This window comes from Amphibalanus amphitrite, unplaced genomic scaffold (genome assembly GCF_019059575.1).
Source record: "Amphibalanus amphitrite isolate SeventyFive unplaced genomic scaffold, NRLGWU_Aamphi_draft 000447F_arrow, whole genome shotgun sequence".
NCBI lineage: Eukaryota > Metazoa > Arthropoda > Thecostraca > Balanomorpha > Balanidae > Amphibalanus > Amphibalanus amphitrite.
The window spans coordinates 21,168-45,082 of NW_024881941.1; the positions used below are offsets into that span (position 1 = coordinate 21,168).

General features: G+C 50.9%; 1 protein-coding gene across 4 annotated transcripts; it reads left to right on the forward strand.

The window, feature by feature from the left end:
* The first annotated feature begins 733 nt into the window (after positions 1-733).
* Positions 734-22,646, forward strand: LOC122391651 (troponin T, skeletal muscle-like). 4 transcript variants are annotated; one of them, XM_043385773.1, is made up of 13 exons: positions 770-1,175; positions 1,819-2,162; positions 7,176-7,310; positions 7,645-7,865; positions 11,684-11,866; positions 12,109-12,213; positions 13,906-14,100; positions 14,556-14,789; positions 14,971-15,136; positions 15,504-15,683; positions 15,870-16,003; positions 16,857-16,978; positions 20,402-22,646. In XM_043385773.1, exons 1-13 carry the CDS (start codon positions 1,093-1,095, stop codon positions 20,421-20,423), a joined length of 2,124 nt encoding a protein of 707 aa, XP_043241708.1. In that variant the 5' UTR covers positions 770-1,092; the 3' UTR covers positions 20,424-22,646. The 4 variants fall into 4 exon arrangements, with proteins under 4 accessions (XP_043241706.1, XP_043241707.1, XP_043241708.1 ...); XM_043385771.1 differs by lacking the exon at positions 20,402-22,646 and having other exon boundaries at positions 734-1,175; positions 16,857-18,016; XM_043385772.1 differs by lacking the exon at positions 20,402-22,646 and having other exon boundaries at positions 768-1,175; positions 7,645-7,856; positions 16,857-18,016.
* Positions 22,647-23,915: the final 1,269 nt, after the last annotated feature.

A 23,915-nucleotide genomic window follows, 5' to 3' on the forward strand; every position in this document is an offset into this window, starting at 1 on the left:
GTCCTTGTGTTGCTCCTCAGTTTATTTTTCCGTATCTTGTCTGTTATCCCCTCCTTTATCTCCTCCGGGCGCAGGCATTTAGGCAGAGCTGCCTAAATCTAATGCGGCAACTTAGGGTAGCCATCAACAATGCTTTTAATTGTCAGCCGTCCAGAGGTGGTGTCCGCGGATACAAACCCCTTCTCGATGTCTCGGTACTCTGTCTATGTAATTGTATATCCTTCATCTGGCAGCGCGGCCGACGCGGCCCCACAGCCGGAAGCGAGCGGCGCTGACCGGCGGGGGTGACGGTCGCGTCGCGATGTCGGCGGTGCGTTCGGAGCGCGGAGCCGTCCACCGAAATAGCGCGGCGGCCGGTCAGCCGGTCTCCTCCTCCCGCCCCCGCCCCGCCCCCGCCCCGCCCCGTCTCCGTCGCTGTCGATGCGCCGTCAGTGTCGCATCACGGGCCGTCCGGTGTTGCCGCGACAAGGTGCCGGCGGAAAGCGGCGTCGCGAGCCGCTCGTTGTGAACCTTTCTGATACTCTCTCAATCAATCACGAACTAAAACCGAGTTGTCTGTGTCTGGCACCGCTTCGTGTGGTGCTGTTTGACTGGTGACCCGAGCCGGGCCTCTTGCGGTGGGCCGGCGCGCCGGACTGTCGCGCTGGTGTGACCCTTGGCCACGGCGTCGGACGCTGATTTAGCGGCGGCCCGCTGACCTGGCCACCGTCGACCTGTTGGACCGACCCCAGCTCGGCGTCGGTCGGCGCCGGCGGTGGCGCGGCGCCCGCTCAGTTGTTGTTGTGTCAGTGCCGCGTCGGTCAGTGGCTCTGCTCCGCATCCCCGCACGTCCGACGCTGATTCACACAGCCCCGTCAGTCGATCACGCTGAGCCGCCCTTGAATGAGCTCTCGGAGAGGCCCGCGGTGAATCGAAAGTGAGCCTCAAGGGATGCCCAGAGAGTGACCGGAGGTGCTCTGTTTGACCGTGACACCGAAGAGGCCGGCTGCCGAGGGAGGACACCTGTGGGGTGTCGCCGGCGGTGTCGGCGGCCGGAGGTGGCCGTCAGGCGGCTCGTTTGCGGTTTGGCGGCGGCCACGGGCGCCCGCCGCCATGCCGCGCGTCTGGGAGCTGCTCTCCTACCTGCGGGGGGAGGGCGACCAGCCCAGTCAGCCCGACTCCAAGCTGCGACAGATGTGAGTGGGGTCAGCTCGGCGAGCCGTCCAGCGGCGCCCAGAGATGACAGGTTAACGGTCCGGTAACTTTGATGTTGCGATGCATGACGTTAATCGCTAGTTTTGGTTGATTATTAGCCGGGCGCGCTGGCAATCGTCTGACACGTTTCGCCCTTGGCTACTTGCTACGGCTCGGTTCTCTAAATAACTGCCTGATATCCTCCCAAGGCTGAATGATCATGTGAGCAGTGACGTCTGTCCCCTCCCCTGCCCGAATTCAGCCCTCAGCCTCAGCCGTCTTCCAAATGACCTCTTCGGCTCGTTTTTTATCAGTGACCACTCTTATGACACCGATGTGTTTTTCGATTGAAATTGTGGACAAACTGATGTGGAGTGAGAGACGATGGACGTGGTGCAGGTAATGGCCATAGATCCCCTATATTTGTTAATCGTGAAATACGCGATTTTTCAGATTTATTCGTGATAAATCTGCATGCCTATAGCCTCGGTATATGATATACCTAACAATCCTCTTCGCAGGGTACATTACATACTTTTTGTCGGACATTTTCCTAAATATAGCATGCATCCGGTCTCCAGCGCTGGTGCCCTCCACACAGCCGACCTCCGCGGCCATCTGAACGATCCACCACCTCCTCGGCAGGCGCGAGGCGTCCCTGCCGGTGGACCCAGCCAGCCGGCGCGAGCTCGATGACCTGGTGGCCACGGTGGGCGTGCAGAAGAAGGAGATCGCCCAGCTGACTGATGAACTGGCCGGGTACCGGGCGCGCGAGCAGGAGGCCGCCGCCCGCCTCACCTCCCAGCTGGCCGAGTGTGACCGGCTCAGGGCGGAGCTGACACAGGCCAGAGCCGACCTCCAGCAGCGAGATCAGCAGCTACAGGAGCGGGACCAGCAGCTGTTGGAGCGGGACCATCAGCTGCAGGAGCGGGACCAACAGCTGCAGCTCAGTAGCCAGCAGCTGCGCGTGCGGCAGGCCAAGGTCGAAGGTGAGTGTAGCTGGGACCGGGGCGAGGTGGCTGGGTCTGTGGCTGGGACCAGGGCGAGATGGCTGGGTCTGTGGCTGGGACCAGGGCGAGGTGGCTGGGTCTGTGACTGGGACCAGGGCGAGGTGGCTGGGTCTGTGACTGGGACGCAGGGCGAGGTGGCTGGATCTGTGGCTGGGACCAGGGCGAGGTGGCTGGGTCTGTGGCTGGGACTAGGGCGATGTGGCTGGCTGGGTTAGGTCGGTGGAGGCTGTACGAGTAAAGGTGTGCGAGTGGGATGTGTAAGCGGGTGCGGGAAGAGAAAGAGACACGAGTACGCAATGTTAGTTAAGTCATGGAGGATGAAGATCGGCTGAATGACGGCTTGTCGTGGTATTTTAGAAGGTAATTAAGGATCGATATCGGGGGCGGTAACTCGCATGCTGCCACTTCATTCCAAGATTCGCTCAAGAGTGACCGGTTTTAACTTTGAAGTTAAGTGGCGTGCTTCATCAGCTGTCAGAGCAATGCGGCCTGATACTTTTCATTTGTCATATGCCACTTCATGCTCAATTAAGAGTCGGTTTTTGGGTAGTTTAGGGGGTTCGGCTAGCCAGGCGCGAATGTCGTTGGCCCGAGCCCATTTCCGCACTCCGTTTAAATGACCTGTCGGGCCGCTAAGCCAACAGAATTCAACATCCACGAAGTGCTTGGCACCTAACACCCCCCGGCGTGACTTTGGCTCTTCGCAGACAACACATATGACTAAGCATGACTAATGGTTACGACTCTGAGCTGGCCAAATTCCTACATGGACCATGGAGGGCATCAATGATGCCAAAAAAGTTGCAGGATGTGTTCATCAGCCTCGTTGTTTTGTGATTTGTTTCCCATGGCCTTCGTTGAATGGCTCATCTTTTCAAACAATACGTATCTTCTCGTCATGCTTGAAAACGTACTTTGGACTGGTTTTGTATAGTTGTGGTCCTCTATTTTATTTATCAGGCATTACAATGGTCTGCCATCGCGTCGGTGCTGTATCATACATTATAACTATGTAGGTACTAGGTACCTACACATTATTATAATTTAGAAAAGTAAGCCTGTTACAGCACATAACGTGGAAAGAGTTCAGCATTTTGTTGCTAAAAAATTCACATGCACCAGGATTGAAAAGATTCTGAACACCTCAAACGACTCATTCAGACCATCCTACTTGATTTCAGTTGTTTGATTTCAGTTTCCCTGACACGTATATTTAGCCCTAGCCTGGGAAAATCCTCGGTATATTTTGGTGCGTTGATGTCAACAAATAGCCTTCTCGTGGCCGAGGCGGGGTCCAAGAGCAATATTTGACGGCAGCGTCACAGGCGTGGGAGGCTTGACGCCGGCCGAAAGACGCAGAACCGGCCACTAGACACGACCGAGGGTCTACTTTTAGCCCGGTGACAGAGGCTGGATATGCACTCGTTGGACAAAATGAGTGACAGGGTAAAGGCTGCATAAATAGAACTAGTTTTACATGTAGGAAACTGCTACGACTTTATTTGACCCTGTTTGCTTTTATTGCTTCTAGAAATAAGAGCCAAAAGGTGCGCACTGCACAACCCCGGTTACTATGGTGCAAAGGTACTGGTTACTACGGTTGTTGTTGTGCATTAATATTTTTTTGATCATGAGAATCCCATCCGAATATTGATCATACTACCGTGACCACAACAAATAGCAAAAAAAAAAAAATAGTGATAAAGTAGGCGTCCCACCCGCCCGACCGCGTTGACGGTAACTCCACCAGACAATCGACGTTTTGAATGGCAACTTAGAAAGGGGAATCCGTCTCCGGGCTGTTCGTTTGAGTAGCTGAGCAGTTGGGCCGTCCATCTCACCAGGTCCACTGCCGTCCCCACGGAACGGGAGTGGCGGCTGCAGTCCACCAGCCAGTGGCCGTCTAAGGCAGCCCACCAGCCAGTGGCCGTCTTGGCCCAGCGTCCCTTTATGTTCTCATCCCATGACTCTAAAATAGTCTCAATAAGCCCAGAGGACCTCAACCACCAAAGCGAAAAAATTGTCCGTCAACCTATAAAGGCACGGCACTTCTCCACCTGAATGGCTTGAGACATGCGCCGCCGCACTGAGTGTGATTGGCTCTGTCAGGTTTAGCGCGCCGGTGTCAGGGACTCAGGACCATGTCTGAACGGCGCCGAGGGCGCTGTGCCAGCGGGGCAGACAATCTGACCAAGTGTTTATGGTGGGTGACGGCGCACACGCGGCCGGTGGGCGGCGGCCCTCTTAGCTGCCGGGGGTGGGGCCAGTCAGTGGCCTGCTCCCGAGCCGGGGCGGGGCTTCTCTGTGATGTGGGGACAGGCCCGGAGCACACCAGGTAGGTGGTGAAAAATGACCGGCAAAAAAATAATGGAGTATTATTGGTGCCTTTTCCGATACGCCTTGTGACAAATGAAAACACTTAAGGATGATAGGAGGCATGTGATGCTTCACTTTAGGTCAACCTTAAACTTATTTCAGGTCTGGTAAAATAAAAATGTTGCTGTTCGTATGCTCGGTCACAATGGAGAACGATAGTGTTTCTATTTGTTGTTTATAGACGGCATTGATGCTTTGTTGTGCCCATTGGCATGGAGTCCGTCAATTGCTAGTTAACAAAGGCATATGTAGGCAACGTGGAGGTCAATGTCCTCGACCCGAGATGACTTCAGCTGCTGTTTTAGTTTTACAACTTTTAAGGCCAGTTTTAAGCTAATTTCGAATTAGGCAGTAGCACCCATTTGAACGATTGAGAACTGGTTTTGTTTTCTAGATGTAGCATGTCACGAAGCTGTCAGTGGTCGTCCACACGGGCCTCCTAAAAATTTCCGGCGGGACGCTTGCTAGTTGACCTGACCTGACCCGACCTATCACAAATGCATGATTAAATCATCTTGGATCAAATTCTAACACAAAAATCGAAATCTGGACCCCAGCAATCCCCATAACACCTCGCCTGAAAAAGTTCATAGCAGGCCCCGATGTTCCCAACATTCGGGCCATTGACCTGACTTGGAAGGTCGACCTATGAAGGGTATTTGAATTGAGTGCCAGTGGCCTCCATTCGTTACGAGCAACACACGTTTTTTCGTGAATCTCTAGCCTGAGCAGGTTTTGAACGGCTTTAGGGAGGGTCTTACGGACCTCACTCCCCCCTCCCGACGATGTAAGAAGGCCAATACGGCGAGGGATATAAACGAAAGATATCCATATTTTTCTCGCAAGAGCGCTCCAAAGAATAAGTGGTGAGGGATACTTAATTAAAATGAATCATTTTGTTTTCAATAAAGCTTACCCATGCCTGCCTTTAGTACTGAATCCTTAACGTTTCGTTCAGTCGCTGTTTTGCACCACGATTGTTTCAAGGCTCTTGCCTTGCGAGTTAAAACCGCCAGTCGTGTTTATGGAAATCCTAAATAAACAGGCCCCAAACTCTGTGAGTGGCATGAGATATTGCCACAGACTACATGTAGACATGGCGAACGGGATAAAATAGCGGTGGGTGAGAAATAGGTATTCATAACCAGGCGGTGACTATTTCACGGTAATGACAGTGGTAATGTGTGCGTTTAATTTTTACTACATATATCGCTTCTACACCAATTCGAATGCAGCATATCAATTGCAAACACTGCTTACCAAAAGCTCATATTTGTTTTACACAATCATAAATGTATGCCAAAGATTCATTGGTACCGAGCTTCTACTTGTGTGTTTCGGGTCAAAACTAGGTCAGATTAGGTCACAAATGGTAACAGAAATTTTTAAGATTGTATAGGTCAGGTGACACATGTTTTATGGTCCATTTTGGTCAAACAATTTGAAATATGAAATTGACCTGAAACTGTGAATCTGTTCCGTCTGAAGCCGTTTTGAACTATTCATAGCAATGTCAAGGTCATGGTGCAGGACATAAAGGTGACATTTTGAAGTTGATTTTTTTTTCTAACGGTGACTTGTATCTTTATAGCACGATGGTGTTCATCTATATTATGTTCATCTCGGAGCATTGATATCTGTGACCTAAGGTCAGGCTAATTTTGCAAGCTTTCCATAAGCCAATGGGAGTAAATTGAAAGGCGTCTATGGACGAACGTCGTTCTTAAAACTTTCAAGCATCAGTTTACACTTCACAGGTAAGCATAACACACTGGACCGGCAAATTGCACCCGTGGCCCCTCCTTCTACCTCTGAGGTCATCTCACGTCATGAAGAGTCTCAAGCAGTTTTTTTACAGTAACTTTTGAAAGAGACATGCTAGAGCTCTGAAGGCTCCAAAGATGTGCTCAGGGCGACGATGCGGATCGACTGGTATGCATCTTGACCTTTTCCGGTCAAGTCATAACCTTGACCTGAATTCGAATGTTCAAAATGATTTTTCAAGGTCACATAATAGTGGATTCGGCGTGGCTTAACCAGAGGAACACGATCCTTGCAAGAGCGAAGTTATGACTTTCAAGAGTCAAAAGTTAATGCAGGAAAAAAAACATGTTTTTCGTAAAACGGCAATTTTAAAAGTATTTGTCCACCAGAGGCTCAACCGATGCTCTGAGGTGAAACCTGAAAACAAAGTCGAGCGTTTAAAGAGCTATTGGATGCGCTTTTCTGCGGCGCTGTAGCTTTATTCGATGCCGAGTTATGCACCGACTTGTCGAAAATTGTTGAACTAGGCAAAATGTGATCTTTGATGATCTCTGGTGAGTGGTGACATGACCTTTGATCTGGCCTAAAAATGTCAAGTCATTATTTTTTTACGTTTCTTCGTATGCCGCTAAACGCGTGCTGTTACGTGACGAAGGAGCCGAGTTAGACGGGGGAAGGGGACGTGAAAACGCACCTCCCCTCCCCACCACTGCATGAAAAACTCAAACCAACAGTACCTACGGCCGGATACCTAACCAAACATTATCTAATTGATCTTATGTACCCGCCATTCCCGAACCTTTTCTCATATTGCCGACCATATGTAACTGACCAGTCTTGGACTGTCCCCAGACGCCCAGCTGGAGCTGAACCAGAAGACTGCCGAGCTGTCTCGGACAGCCCAGCAGCTGGCGAAGCTCGAGGGCACGGCTGAGGAGGCCAGGGGCGAGGTCGCCCGGCTCCGTCACCAGACGGCCGACCAGAACAGTGAGTCCCGCCGGCCGAGCGGCCCGTGTCGCCGCGCCGCGTGCAATGGGTGAACAGCGGGGCCAGGTGATACCTCGCGCTTCCTGCTCCTCTCCTCCAGCCGCCCCGGGCTACGGCAGCAGTGGGAGACCACCCCAACTCTGGTGCCGCAGCTGGGGACGACAGTACGACAGGAATCAAACCCGGAACCTCCCGAGCCCGGGATAATGTTTTACCGCAGAGCAGTAGGTGCCATTCCGTAAATTCATGCAACTTTCGTCTTGCTTCTGTGATAACCCGTCCCTACTCGCCACGTGAAAAGATGCATCACTCAGTGTCGACTGCTGCTTCACAGAGCAAATAGTACACCTCGAAACTCAGCTCAGGACTGCGAGGCTGGCCGTGGCGGCAGCGGCGGCCGCCCCACCCCCGCCCCCGCCGCCGCCGCCCCCGCCCACCATTGACCCTGCGGAGGTGGAGGCTCTCAGGACGGAGCTCGCAACAGTCCGCGAGAGCCTGCGCGTCTCCGAGACGCAGCGTATGCAGGAGATCCGCATGATTCAGGAGGTGAGAAAGGTAGGAGCGATCGCCCGGTGCTGTCCTCTGCCGTGGTCCCCGGTGACTAACCTCTCCGGGACGCCCCGCGGCGTCCGGCCCGGCCCGGACCGTCCGGCGCGGTCCGGCACAGACGGTCTCCGGACTTGGACACCGATTTGGCAGGCGGCTCGCCATTGAGGACCGGCGCTGCTCCGCGCTGGCCGACCGCCAGGTCAGCCCAGCCGCCGGTGTTAGCCGAGACCGCCCCGATCGACACTGTTTGGCTTAGCTAGTGAAATCCGACGATTTTGTTGACCTTACACCCGTGTCGCATGCGATAATATTAGTGAATGCCAGTAGACGATATATTTTATGAAACTGTTCAGTGAACCGCACGAACCCGGCTATGCTCCCCTGTAGCTAGTTACCTGTAGTTGTTTAAATATCGTGTGTACTTGTAGCTACTTCTACTTTACTCTAATCAATGTTTGAAACAGAAACTTGTGTATATCGCTTATGCTTCTTGCACCCAAAAAAATATTTATAGCTATCAAAAACATGTGTTAAAAAGACCGCGACCGCGTCAATGATCACAGTATGAATACTACTTTGGAGATGATTACGCTCATTTATTTGCCACGAAACAGTCGGATGCCTAGAAATTGGCAAGAAAATTGAAATAAATTGCTTAAGAATCAATTATACCGGGTGGCCCAGAAAAAAACGTTCCCAATTTTAAATCAATATTCCTCAGAAAGTGATAAAGATACAACATTGAAACTTCCAATAGTCAATGCGGCATATATTTTCAGCAAATGGTATGATTTTTATGTTATTCGGTCAATTACTTTTTGAACGGTTCGTGTTTCTAGCATGCCATGTAAAAATCACTTTTTTGCTCAGATGTTTACTAAAAATGTGAGTGAAAGGGCCACTTCCATCTCGGCACTACGGCCTGCAGCCATGAATGCTACTGGCAACTAGCCTCATTGATGGTTCAGGCCCCAGGGTGACACATTCCCTCTAGCTTTTTTTCCTTATTCGGTCGATTTACTATTTGATCTTCTTGAAGGGAGGGCGATCAGCAGTAGCCCATGCACCGTGCCGCTCCTTCTCCTCGAAACAGGACTTGTGTTGAAACGAATGACATCCATTAACGCAATGTTGGCTTAGCATTTGAATATTTGGCACATAAGTGCACTGAAAACAAATCGACACAGTGAGGGCATGTTCTGTACTGGTAACACATCAGTCATGTGTTAATCGCACCCAAAACACAATAAGGCTGTGTATTTTCACGCTTGGCGGGACCTTCGACACGTTTGATAACACATAAAACAGAATAATGACACAATTTTCTCGTCCCAAGCACGCTGGACGAATGTAATGCATCAGTGTATCGAAATCATGTGTTGTCGGATATGGTAGACGTGTACCCTTACACAAATACACCGTGCCATCCACCAGTGAGCGACCTCTGAACCTTAACTTCAGATGGGGATAATAGAGGGCGTTTTTCGAGCACCGACTTTTATGCTGGGTTTTTGTAAAAATTTGCCAAAGTGTTTTGAGAAAGGTCAAAATGCAAAATACAGCCGAGGGAGTCGATACATGATAAATTGTCTAGAGCAATATTCGCTGATTACATCAAGTGCAAGCTGAAGCATAGCTAATTAACGTCTGCTTGGAGGAAGAAACTCCTCGGTCTACATAGGATATATTTGAAAAATCGGTGGCCGTAACCTTATCCCGGCTGTCTGGACAACTGTATTATACAGTAGTCCCCCAATTTGGGGCATCGTCGCTTGGTGCTCAGATTGAGCCGTCCACGTGGGGCGTTCCCCCTTCGGCTCTGGAGTGGCCGACCGGGCGCAACTCCAGCTCGTGTATAGGTCGGCGGCCTCGTATGGGTCGGCCGGCCACATGCTCAGCTCTGACCGCGCCCGCCCTGAACATATGGGTCGGCCGGCCGGGTGCTCAGCCCTGACCGCACCCGAGCGCCCGATTCCACTCGGGGCCCGGCTTTGGCAGTCAGCCTGTCCAGCCAAAGCCAAAGTCCCTTCAACTGCGCCCCGGTAACAAACTACATAATCACCACGTGTATCCTTCTTTCACTTGCGATTTCTGTTAAATTTAGTAACACATTTACCTTGTATTCTGCAAATGTATTCACACAAGCCTTATGTGTTGAAGACACAATGATATTGTGTTTTAGGACACAACACGACTGGGTTAACACATTTGTAAATTGACACGTCTGCGACGGGTCAAAAAATGCATGATGCAGGGTACACAAGAAAGCTTAGTTAACACGCTCTGCCTGTGCGTTTTTAGTCGTTTTTTGTGTCATTTTGTTTTCAGTGTGGGACAAAAATATTTAAAATAACAGGACATGTGCTGGTATCATTCACGTGCTCCATTTTTCTATTTTTTCTAACATGGTACGTCTAAGCCAATCATTACTACCGTTCAACAATGGCAAAAAAAGCAAAAACGTCTTACTTAATTCAACATAAGATTGCTGGCTTGAAAATGAGGGTACAGTGTTATAATTTGGCATACCAATGCGCAAAGAAGTGACGCAAACTTGATGAAAATTTTGGCTCGTTATTTGCACTCGAATTTGAGATATAGGCCTCCAAAGTTCGGAACGTTTTTTTTTTGGGCCACCCGGTATATTTCGGTTAACTTTTTCTTTAGATGAGGTTAACTGTTAGAAGAGTAGCTGGGTTTATTTCATGTAAGACGATTTTCTCGCAGGTATAGGTATGTGTACGTATATTAAAAGCTTGCGAAGAAGGGAAAACATACCTTACATTAGAGTGATAGCTCCTTTGTGAAAGTAGGTAATTTAACCCTTGCCGGCCGAGGGGGGGTGCCGCCCCCTCCCATAGGTTTTTTCGCAATAGCTCCGAACACGCTGGCGATAAAAAGTTGAAAAGTTGACATACCTGACCTTTGATTCAAGCCGGATCTTTTGATACCAACCGAATTTTCAGGTCAGGCCAGGTCACTGACCTATGACGTCATAAGTGAACCCCTGCACGGTCTTCAGATTGCACAACTTCGTAACGCCCTCAGTGCCAGAGGAGCTTTCGCAGGGAGATGAAACTTACAGAAATATCCATCACAGAGTATCACAGAGTATCCATCAGAGGTCTCACAATTTATAAATCTCAGATTTTTCCTAAAGGTCACATGAGGTCAGGTCGGTACTCAGTGGCGTGACCTCACCAGTATAAGTCAATGGGAAAAAAGAAAACTGCTACTTTGGCGCTGAGAACGATCTCAAACCATCTCAACCACATGGAATCGTGATTTCATGCACTCCTTACAGGTTTCGATGCATCACTTTTGCATTGTTGATTTTGCTTGACGTCACTTATGACGTCGCTAGGGCGACGCTCTAGCTCCATCAGGGGCGAAACGGCGAGGGGAGTCGTACTCGCCCCCCCCCCCCCTCGGCCGTCACACCGCACTAGTAGAACACCAGGATGTCCGGCGAGGGGTAATAGATGTAGATTGACGCATGTAATGTAAATCATGGACGTAGTTATGTGCGTATAGATCAAGCCAAACAAATATAGAACAGTATGACGTAGTCAAAAATAACCCAAACCTTGTCGTCTCCCGCCGTTACAGCTCAACATATGTAGCTCTTCTGTCTCCAGCTGTGCTGACCCCAGAGCCTGTGTCGCAGGCACTGGACGAGGCGATGGAGTGTGTTCAATGCAGCCCCTCTGCCACCAGCTGCAGTAACGCCGGAGCGCGCGTGTTGCAGGCGCTGGACGAGGCGATGGAGTGTGTTCAATCCAGCTCCTCTGCACCTTGCAATAACCCTAGAACGCCTGTTGCAGGCGCTGGACGAGGCGCTGAAGGAGAACGCCGACCTGGAGGCCAGCTACCGGCGCGAGGTGGAGCAGCTGAAAACGGTGACGGCAGAGCGCGAGACCCAGCTGATGGAGGACGCCGAGGCGCGCCTGCGCGAGATGCAGCGCGACTGGAAACGGCGGCTCGAGGAGCGCGAAAAGGCCGCCGAGGTAGGAGGATTATTGGACTACAAGAGTCATTGATTTCCTCATTCGCACTTCGGGAGGATTTATAGATTGGAAGGCTATAGAGGCTGATTGTTTTATTAAATGGGAAAGTTGTCTTCTAAATGTTTTGACAATAATATGACGTTATGATGTTCAGTGTGTACCCAACGGCTAACCTAACTATGAAATAAAGCTATTGGAAATATTCTGGTAACGTAGACTTAAGAATACCGCCTTGTCTTCAGGAACGGGCGAAGATTGCTCGTCAATCCATAGAGGACGAGCTAGAGTCGCTTCGAAGTCAAAGGCGGGACATTGACATGGTTGGCGGCGAGCAAAAGGTCACTGAGGTAAGTGAAAAATGTTTTACCCTAGTCCGAATCATGAGAATATACCACCTTATAAAACATTCGTTTTTTTCCTTATCTTACCCCGTCCTGTTATTGTTTCTTCTTCTGCTTCTTTCTCTTGTTCTTCTTCTTGTTCTTCTTGCTCTGCTTATTTTGTTGTTGTTGTTGTTCTTCTTTTTCTCCTCCTCCTCCTCCTTCTTCTTCTTCTTCTTCTTCTTCTTATCTGCCTCCCTCATTTCTCTCTCTCTCTTTCTCTCTCTCTCCCTCCCTCTCTCTCTCTCTCTCTCTCTCTCTCTCTCTCTCTCTCTCTCTCTCTCTCTCTCTCTCTCTCTCTCTCTTTCTCTCTTTCTCCATTTCTCTCTTGTCGTGCATGTCTTGCAGGAACACTTCCTTGAGTTGAACTTATGATTAGACCTCACGTCTTACATAGATTTGTTAAATCGAGTTCGATAGAAACTGCTGTTATGGTCAGTAATAATGCTCGCCACATATGCAGTGTCCCCTACAGTTAGTTGTTATCGTGAAGCCCTATAACCTTCGTGCAGGCCTCGAGGTATCCGTTTCAGCTATGTCGCAATATCCGTTTCTAAAACACATGTTTACCTATATACCAATCACCCCGTTCGCAAGAAACCGGATCGTCGGCCCTGGCAGAGTGCCCTGGGCCTTCCTGTCCACTGACCTTCAGGCGGCGGCCGACCCGAAATGTTCCAATGACGTCAGATGACGTATTAGCCCCCCCCCCCGCCGCACCAGTCGGAGGTGCATGGTCGCGTCGCCGTGCCAACAGCCCCCCCCCCCCCGGTCCCGTCGGGCGGGGGTGGTTTGGTTTGGCCGGGAAAAACTGCCGTGCTGACTGCTGGTGGGTCGGACGGAGCGGAGAGAGATGTGGTAAATCAGAACTCTTAGGTCTAGGGCAGGGCTGAACTGGATACCCAGTCCCAGTCCACACTCCAAAAAGTTACACAACTACGGTCCGGCCTGATACCCACGTGTATGTCCTGGACACCTACCCTTCTCATTCCTCAGCGCACAGCGCGCTTCGCATATGCTCCAACAGCCCAGCAAGAGTTCAGTGACCAGAATATTGAAAACACTGACCCGATAATTAATTAACCACCGACACGTTCGAGAAATCAAGCACCTCAATTTCACACCATCTGTGTATCAATTTCACGTTCCGTTGACCTGAGCACAAAGTGTGCGAGAATCATCAGTCACTCTTAGCGGCTGAGTAATATTTGAGCCCTGCCGTCGCGGTTCGGGGAGAGGTGCCAAAACCAGCACCGGGCGCGTGGGACGCTGTATCCACGGGCGGTTCCGGTGACAGGTGGGGTCATAGGGGAGAGAGAGTGGGACGAAAGAACTGCAAAGAACGTTCGCACTTCACACTCTCACACACACTGCTATTACTACTTTCGCCGCTTGTCATCAGATTTCTTTAACGAGGGGTTCGCGCGCTAGGTGACGACATCGTTCACACTGCACAGCATCCACCCACTGACAGCGCGCCTGCTGCCTCAGTCGCTGGTCGCTGGGTGTCGCTGATGTGCCCCACTGTGCGCCAGGTGGAGCTGCTGCCTCCGTCGCTGGTCGCTGGGTGTCGCTGATGTGCCCCACTGTGCGCCAGGTCGAGCTGCTGCCTCCGCCTTTGGTCGCTGGGTGTCGCTGATGTGCCCCACTGTGCGCCAGGTGGAGCTGCTGCGCTCCTTCGAGGCAGAGGTGGTCCAGCTGAGGGGCCTCTCGCACGAGCTGATGAGGGAGCTGCGCGCCGGCAACCGCCAGGTGGAGGTGGCCAAAATGGCCGAGACCATGGCCGCTGACGAGAACCGGCGACTGAACGAGCTCGTCAGAAAACAAAACGGAACCATCAGCAGCATACAGAAGGTGGGAGAGGCTTATTACACCAGCAGCAGAATACAACTAAGGTTGAAATAAGCTTATTGCACCATCAGGCTTTCGTTGCTATACAGACGGCAGGAGCTGCTAATACGATAATCATTGATCCGTGCTTTATACCCTCACCTTTGATTGTCCTTTTCTCCTGAGAGGGGCGGCCCTAACATTCAGAACAGCACATCCTTTCAGAGTAAGTGTTTGATCGGCTGGGTGGCACCTGTCCAACCGTGGCACCCTCTCCCAATGGGCATATTCGCTGCTACGCACCAGGTAGTCAAATCAGCCCAAAGTCGCTCTCATCCTCTCATCCTACCGTCATAAAATGGCCTCAGATAGAAAAATAACGATAAGTGTCAAGTACAAACAGTGTCAAGTGCACAAATCAAAACAAACAACCCACCGAACCATACAACTCACCCATCCCTGCGCGCGTGCGTGCCCAGGAGCTGCAGCGGGTCCAGGAGCAGACGGACTCCCGGGAGGAGAGTCGCGCCACTCTCTCCGCCCAGTGGGAGGACCGGCTGCGACAGGAGCGCAGCGCCCTCAAGGCCGAGCTGGACGCCCTGCACTCGGAGGAAAAACACCTAGCTGTGGAGTCGGTCAGAGTTCAGCTGGAGCAGCAGCTCCAGACCGCCAAACAGGACCAGGAGCAGACCGTCAGGAAACTGGAGCAGGAGGTAGGGGAGGCCGGAGCAGGGGAAGGGCGGCTGGAACGAGAGGATGTGTGCGTTTCATTCAAATGATTTTATGTGTAACCGTTTCACATTTTTACGGCCATTGGTGATGGGCGAGCTATTTATGATTTTCACTTTTGAGTTTGTTGTTTTATTCAAACAGCTGAAGTTTTTTCATTTTTAGCTGGCTGCCGCAAGAGACGAAGTTATACAAAAGGATGAAAGTCATTATTTTGAAATCAAGCGAATACAGAAGCAAGCTAAGAATGACCTATCTGTTCTTCAAGAAAAGCTGCAGCATGCGTTCGAGAGCTCGAAACCAGAACCAATTGTACAACAAAATGCAAAAGGTAAGTAGAGCATGAGCAAAGGAAGCCACTGCCCATTTGACCAATTCCGAGGACACAGCAAAATTTATAGTCGAATGTTTCCCTTTGTCTATCATATCCAAGCCCGGCACGATCCGCTCACTGACTTCATCTCTTCTATACTGGAATCATTGTCCTGATCGTCCATCTCCGTCGAGAGCAAACAGCGAGCGCTGAAGCGGCTTGAACCGGGCTGTGTCGGTTGACTTACAGTGATTGGTGATTGCTTATTCAAGCCTGATTCAAGCTACTTAATTGCAGGTCTCTTTCTAATGTTTCCTAGCTATAATGTTTCCTATATATAGCTTATAGGACATACAATAACTGAACGAAATCCTCCATCCTGCAGATCCCTCGCCCGTGGTGAACGGTCGAAGAAGTGAGACCGACGAGGATGAAGACGAAGAAGAGGAAGAAGAGGAGGATGAGGAAGAAGGTGATGAAGAGGCGGAGGAAGAGGACTTCTTTGACGTGGAGGACTCCGAGGCGGCCGGGGAGGAGATTCGAAGGCAGCATCGGAGAGATCTGGGTACGATGCATTCTCTATTGAAACTCAATTTTGTTGTCAGAAGATTCTACTGCGTGTTACATCCTAAGTGATGTTTAAGTATTGTTGCAGTTTACGATACGTTATCCTGCGTAAATTTATCCCAAGATATTTGCTCACGACCCTGTCGGCTGGGAGCTGGCTCTGACGCGCCCCCTGTTCTCTCAGAGGTGCTGCTGCGCACCAGTCAGGACCAGAGGGCGGACCTGCAGCGGATGCTGGAGCGGTACGAGGCCCGCACGGCCTGCACCCAGGAGGAGCTGCGGATGCTGCACGCGGAACGCTCGGGGCCACACTCTGAGGTAAGCGTACATACTCGGTCTGTCCGTCTGTCCGTCTGTCCGTCTGTCCGTCTGTCTGTCTGTCCGTCTGTCCGTCTGTCCGTCTGTCCGTCTGTCCGTCTGTCCGTCTGTGCGTCCGTCTGTCCGTCCGTCTGTCCGTCCGTCTGTCCGTCCGTCTGTCCGTCTGTACGGCTGTCTGTCTGTGCAACTGTCCGTCCGTCCGTCTGTCCGTCTGTCCGTCTGTCCGTCTGTCCGTCTGTCCATCTGTACGGCTGTCTGTCTGTGCAACTGTCCGTCCGTCTGTCCGTCTGTCCGTCTGTCCGTCTGTCCGTCTGTCCGTCTGTCCGTCTGTCCGTCTGTCTGTCCGTCTGACCGTTCGTCCGTCCGTCCGTCCGTCCGTCCGTCCGTCCGTCCGTCTGTCCGTCTGTCCGTCTGTCCGTCTGTCCGTCTGTCCGTCTGTCCGTCTGTCCGTCCGTCCGTCTGTCTCTCTCTGTCTGTCTGTCCGTCCGTCCGTCCGTCCGTCCGTCTGTTCGTGTGTCTGTTCAAAGTGGTCCAGTGAGTCTGACCTCCGCCCTGACCTCACAGGCGGGCCCCGCGCGGCGGCCGGCGCCCGGTGCGGCGCGGTGGTCTCTGACCTCTGACCTCCGCCCTGACCTCACAGGCGGGCCCTGCGCGGCGGCCGGTGCCCGGTGGTCTCTGACCTCTGACCTGTGTTCTGACCCTACAGGCGGGCCCCGCGCGGCGGCCGGTGCCCGGGGCGGCGCGGTGGTGTCTGACCTCTGTTCTGACCTCACAGGCGGGCCCCGCGCGGCGGCCGGTGCCCGGTGCGGCGCGGTGCAGTGTCTGACCTCTGACCTGTGTTCTGACCCTGCAGGCGGGCCCCGCGCGGCGGCCGGTGCCCGGCGCAGCGCGACTGGCCGCCGTGCTTACGGCGCTGCAGGAGTGCGGCGACCACCTGGTGCGGCTGATCGCTGCACGGGATGAACAGAGGCTGAGGTCAGTCCGGGTGCTCGTGCCGGCCCGCCTCAGACAACTGAACGGCAGGGGCGCGCCCTAGCCGGGCCGGCCGCCGGCCACTGCCGCACACTGGCACACACAGGCACACAGTGGTGTGTCACACTCATTCTGGCGTCACTGTCACATCCAGGGTGTGCACAATGGCCCATTTCGGTGACTTGCTATGTGATTCACGTATGTTTGGACAGAGATCGGCTCATTTAGCGTAATTTTAGAACAATCGATTGCCACCAAAGGATGGCAGAGGGGAGTTTGTGAAGGTGTGATGTTTCAATCACACCCATCCAGCTCATGTGATCAGTTAATAAGTTACGTAACTCACTAAGTCTTGCTTTAAGCCTCCTAGTGTCAATGCATGGACAACTGGCAAATGTGGATTTGCCCCTCCCGCACACACATCAATGCACAGGCATCATTGACGACACCTCTGGGCTACACTACACCTTTGGGAAACGGGTCAGCTCGTTTTACAATCCACACCCGTGCCGCTGCCTGCGCGCCTGTCTGTCTCGTGCTGTCCCGTCGCTTTCGGTGTCGTGGTGGTGCCTGTTGATGGAGGAATGGCGGGCTACCGATAACCTCCTCCGATTCGCTGCACTGTTAGCGTTCAGCTGTCGGAATACGATGTGGAGAGGTGACAACAAACGATTGGAACTCCAGTTGCGATAAATAGGTAGGGAAATCAAATAATCGCCGAGTAGATTACCCATATACATAGACAGACAGCTACTAGACGGTTTATGTATGTGTTAATGACCGCTGTCTTAAGTTGATAAGCTGCGAGGTGACATTGTGTTCTTAGTATTAGCTTATCCTGGCGCAGTTGAGTGAGAAATGGAGGTATGCGCGATGCCAGAATTGGTCTCAGAGAGATGTCGGTATGTGCAGCTTTTGATGTAGCAGGCGCGCATGCGGGTGTATGGACGCTACTTGTTCTTCAAGGACTTGGCTATGATAATATTAGGTACATGATTTAATTATAGAAGTGATGAAAACTAAATAAATAATGTATGACGACGCCACAGAGTACTGTAGTCTGTAGCATATAATAAGTGAATAGCAAGCGTAATAACGCCACGACATCGGCAAATGTGACGTTTCTGTCAGTGTCATTTTGTTTAGATTGTTGTATGGTAATTAGCTAATGTCCCTTTAACTCAAACAGCAGCCTGCATTTGATATTTGTCCTGCCTATTTCCTAAATAGTTAGATAAACGGATGCATTATGGATTAATTAAAAACTTCTTAGATGCCTGCAATGCCAAACTGAAATTCATTTAAATTGACCATTTTCGTATATTTTATCTTGTGTAATGACTTAAAATCTTCACAACTTCGCTGCTTTTCTAGCGTTTTCCTCTCTTTTATTTTTGCTTTAACGTCGCTTCCAGGAAAAGTGATTTTTTTTCTAGCCTCGCTTGCGCTGAAATGTTAAAAACAGGTTGACAATAAGCTGTCCAAATTACTATACATATAAACATAAATGCATGTCGTACACCACTGATTAAGCATGTTTAGATACACCAACCAGATCATAATTGTCCTTTTTGCTGCTGTCGAACCTTTTTAAGGGCCTTAACTTGTCCTGAATTCCCTTCATTTGTAGCAATCTATTTAACGGAGTTTTTAACTCGCAGGTTTGATGCAAGCACCCACATGATTTTTAAGTAATCATCCTATTTATTTTTTCACCACCGCTCCCTCATTACCTATGTAACTACAGAGATCAAAAGTCAAAGGAGTTATCAGGCTAACCCCGCGCTTAATTTATTCAATTCCACCATATACCTACTAACAAGGAATCCTTTCAACCATAGCACACTAGTCACACTACTTGAATCCTGAAGCCCCGATTCCCGAGCTCTCAGTGGGTTCTCTCTTCTGCTCTGCGCTGTGGCCGCTCGCCACGGAGGAGGGGCGGCGTCCGGACTTCACCCAGACAGGCCTCGTCAGTGCATGGCAGGCGGCTAAAGCGCATGAGCGGCACCCGCCGCGAACGGCAGCCTATGGTCCGGTCTACGGAATAAAGCGCACCAGCAAGCCTTGTAAGCTGCCTTGGTTTGTGTCTGTCCCTGCATGTCGTAGTGCGTAGAGCATTAAAATGTGACACAAGGTGGCAAACAAGACACGCCACTTCAACCCTCTTCATAGATGCTCCTCGTTTTCTTAGATATAGTGCTACTTTGTATAGATTTGATACCTTCGTGTTTTCATCGACTGCATTTGCTGTTGGCTTTTAAAATGCCAACAAATGCTAGGAAGTTGGTAATAGGAATCCAATCTACCAGAAGACAGGGGCGTTTATGTTTAAATGCCCAGGGATGCTTATGAGCGTTCATAGAGATCATGGATTTGCACTTCACTTGGGTAACCTTAACCACAAAATATTAATACGTTTTGGAGAGCTGAAGGGAGCGATACTGTAGCGGTTATTCAGTTGACGGAAAGTATGTCAGGTCGCTTGCATTTCGGTGACAATTATTGGGCATGTATCAACTACAAATAGCAAGTGAAGACGACGTTCCACGGAAGATCTCAGTTGCACATCCGATCATACCGAATTTAACGTTGTGATGCTCTTTAGTGTAGGTATGTACTTGATCCTCGCCAGGCATGTTTGAAAGGACATTTTGAGTCCTTCAGTGATAATCACGAACGCGCAGCAATAGCACGCTCCATGTACATATACTCAGTCGGCCATATCCAGTTCAGCTGTAAATATTGGCACGGCGTCGAGTGCCTATCACACTAAGACATACAGTGATACTGTTGATGTGCTGCTAAGTGGTGTGGCTTTTATGCTTCTTATTTTTGCGAGTTTTTATCGCAACTTTTTTACATATACAGATGTGCATACTTGTGTACCCGTATGCATACAGAATTATTAATGCTTGTCGAATTGCGTTCACTCACTGCTTGTCTTCTGCAGCGTTTAATGCGTGCTTTTGCTCTCATTTAACAGCTCTCATTTGTAAAAGTCGGCATGAAATGAATGCGCTTCCGGCTTCGCTGTAAATCGCTGCTGTGTCTATTTGCGTTAGCACGCAGCTGTCTTGACACTTTTCAACTCATCTTACCGATATTACTTGTCATGCCTTTCTATAGCCATAATTTCTCTGATGTAATGTTTTAAAATGTACGGCGCTTGTATTACGCTGTTTAGTGTTTGAATTGTTTCCACTTTTTTTAAATGTAACGTTTTATTACATGATTTAGACTCCCTCCCGCATTTACACGGTAGAAGCGATTTTATCAGCGTACGTATAAATTGGCACGCTCAATGTTTCTTGACCTGTGCACCTCAGCAATGAACTCACAGCTCTACACAGTTGTATCTTATTGTCAGTTGTATGTAAAACCACTTCATGTTCTTACCTTGACCGGGCGGATTCGATCCCCCAGGCAGCGGCATCTCCTCAGCTGAAGGCGATTAGACCCCAGTCCACACTGCAAGTCTCGCCAGTCGAGGTGGCCCGTTGGGCTGACCTGTCACCGTGTTGGCCCTCGGGACCTCGCGGACATTGGTGCCCCTCGGGACCTTCCCTCGGCTCACGGTCTCCGTGACAGCCGCTCCCCGGCCCCGCCCCGACAGCGGGGTGACACGGCTCACGGAGGAGCGGCTCAGAAAGGCCGGCGCATTGTGAGCCCGGCGTACTCACAACGACCACGGCGCTGTGAACACTATGGGTCTGTTCCAGTCGCACTTCCTAACACCCCAAACTCCTCCAAGACTGCTTCCCTGTTCCTGTGGCAGCTCTAGCCCCTACAAAGCCAAGGATGGCCCTGCTCCAACCTCCTCTATATTGCTCTTGGAGGAGTTTAGAGGTGTTAGGAAGTGCGACTGGAACAGACCCTATGTCACGCGATGGTGGGATGTATACTTCGGTGACCATATGACTAAAAAATGGAGCTATTTAGTGCAGATGTTATTATGTAAGGTACGAGCAAGAGTAACGCATGGAAGTTATCGTAAGTGTTGTAGGAACGTTGAGACAGCAAAGTTGATGTAAGGGTAGCTGGCGCGATGGCTGTCATTGAAGGAAATGGTAAAGGCTGTCGGTTTCGAGTGTTGCAATAATGTGTAACAATTTTACGCAGCAGTTTGGCAGCTTCCAGTGGGGACTTGTCCCAGCTTTTTCTCTCAGGGTAACAAGAAAAGAAAGGGAGACGATGGTGTGAGGTCCGGCGGCGATATTTCGATATCGAAATGCGCAGTTTCTTATGTGAACATCATGGAAAGGTTCCCTGAGGTTCACGCCGTAATATGACGATCGTGTTTCTCAGCTCGATCCTTTATCTTCCTTACCTCAATCCAGAGCCACAAATTGTAGCCGTTCCTTGGTTGATCATTCGAAGTGCTATTTTCTTCTTTGAAAGTATCAGTTGTAGCAACAAAATTGCATCGCCTTGTGCTGGAACCGGAAAGAAAATGGGATGCCTCCAGGCTCCAATGCTTTGCAAAAAGGTAAAAGTTATTCTTGTTTGAAGCTTAGCTATGAGTAATCAGCAAGAGGCAGTTAGCTACATTAGAAAAAAATCATACCAGCTACGTTTGAAAGCCATCAGAAGCACTCCAGTTGGTCACGTCACCTCTGGCCAGATTAAGCTCAATATTGACCGGTGCGGGTACTCTTTTCTTTGTCAAAGGACGTCACCCGGTCCCGATTACGGGAGCTGGGTGCGCCAGAACGGCAGACGGCGCCGCCCGGCCCATTAACATTCAGTCGGCGGGCTCACTTCAGTGCGGCGCCGCCTGGTATGTGATATGAGGCCATCCGGTGCTATCGCGCGGCCCAATCACTCTTACCCCCTCCCCCCCGACCTCCCAGACCCCTCCTCATCCCCCTCCCCCAACCCCACACAGAGGCACACCGAACTGAGCTGTAGAATGACGACGTGGATATGAATATAAAACAGTGCGGGTATGGAGTCGGTCCGTAGAATCAATTTATGGTAGAGACAGGCTGTGTCGATGGTTGAAATGAACGAACAAGCCGTATGCTCTGTGCAATGCACAGATTTGAGCTGGAATAGTTGATTTAATTACCCTGCCCTATCTAGTCTGTGTCGCTTTCAGCATTATGCATCCCACACTATCGTGTGGTATAGCAGCACAGAAGCGAGTTGTTGTCTGTATTCGTCACTTTTTACCGTTTTGTACATTGTGGCTTTTGTATCAAACCTTGTAGTTATACCAGTGTGGCAGGTAGCCAGTTGTGTCAAAACGTAACTGTGTCTTTCAGTCGAGGTGTGCTAAAAAAAAATCTAGGAAGATGTGATTGGAAAGGATGATTACGAGTTTGCTATACCAATACGTGAATCCTCTTTCAACACGGCTTTTGTCGTTACAACGAGAGTGCCAGAGCACCGCGGCGAGAGGCGTTAATGACGTCGGCCAGTAGCTATCATGGCCCCACAGTCCCTCTCCGGTAATGTGAATGAAGTGCGCATTCACTTGTGTGATATGTCGCACCAAAACATGTCTTCAAGCATCTCTTCCGCACCTGTTCACGTATGTCTACAACATCTTACATCTATACTCTACAGTATTCTACACATATACAATACATCAAGCTGACAAATTGTTAAGTTTATATATGATATAGCAGTGTCATAGGTGTTGCAACATGATTTTATGAATTAGCGACTCGAGATTAGACGAACGTGCTGAAGTCTGAACACGAGAAAGTGGGAAGGAGAGAGTGAAGCGTATTTCGATGTACAGGCCCACCTGATGCTCAGAAAGTGCTGAACTCGGTCAGTTCGCCTGCTGGCGTTGGACATCGAGTCGAGCCGTCCAAACGCGGAAACTGAAACAGACGCATAGTTCGTCGGACTTCCATCCGCCCGTCAGCCCGCCGCGGCCGGAGGCCTGTCTGGGTATACTGTGCCGCGGTACACCAGAGTGCAGCGGCGCAGTATACCTCCCAGTCGCGAGCCGCGTCGCTGAAGCTGAATGCTCGGCCGAATACCGTATGCCCAGTGTCGAGTCAAACCCGTCCGGTCGTCCACCAGCCATTGTGGTTTGGCCGTAACGTTTGAGCCTCTTTGTGCGGCCGATACTGAGGTTAAGGAGGAGAAGAGGGTTTCCGTGCGTCCATCAGTATTCCCTGTCTTTTGATGGGCGGAAGTGCTACTCCCCTGAGACGGTAGGGCTAACCGGAAGTCACGTGGCTCCAGCCAGGCGCCCGACGTTTGAGTTGTTCGATGTATCCCCTATTACCCTTCCGACGCCGAGTCTCGGCCGTTTCTTTCAATGGCGCCGGCCATGGCCACAATACCTCCTCGCCTGCTTCCGACTGCCGTCAGCACGTACAGAAGTGGTACTTACCTACTTTTAAAAGTCACGGTAAGTGAACCGTGACGACGGCACAAACCCGGAGATGGAGAGTCGGTAGCTGTCCGGCAGCTGTCCGCTGGTGGCACAGCACTGGACAGAAACGGGTGCTCCATGAGCATTGTGCACCGATCTGGGCTGCCGGATGGAACCCGGTCGTCAATGCGGTCACCACGGAAAATGTCCTTCAGCCCGAGCTGTTGGTGTTCACAGTTCACAAACAGACAAACTAAGCTAAATTACGGATACCAGATTGCCTAGCCTGGCCTGATTCTAAGGTGTGTTTTCAGGGCACCCTTCGTTAACTGCCAATTTGTTTCAGCTGTTTGTCCCTGAGGTGATTCGTAAGGCGGGCGTCCTATTTCCCGTTCACAGCCGGCGCGAGGGGCGTGGCAAGAGTGGCCGCACTAACCAGGCAGCTCTGACTGCAGTGGGTGGTATTGGAAGCCTCAGACAGTGCGGAAGATACTCGGGCCTCGACTTCACCACGTCTGTACTCATTTCCAGTGAATATCAATATCTCCGGCGTAATCCGTAGAAGTAGAAGCTCACCCGTTCTAGGAGAGCGGCAACTTCGCT

Bases quoted from the DNA above. Each gene is read 5' to 3' on its own strand.
- LOC122391651 (XM_043385771.1), top strand. From the start codon at position 1,093: ATGCCGCGCGTCTGGGAGCTGCTCTCCTACCTGCGGGGGGAGGGCGAC. The intron at 15,137-15,503 runs GTAAGTAGAGCA...TCCATCCTGCAG, and splicing joins TGTACAACAAAATGCAAAAG to ATCCCTCGCCCGTGGTGAAC. The intron at 15,684-15,869 runs GTACGATGCATT...CTGTTCTCTCAG, and splicing joins GCAGCATCGGAGAGATCTGG to AGGTGCTGCTGCGCACCAGT.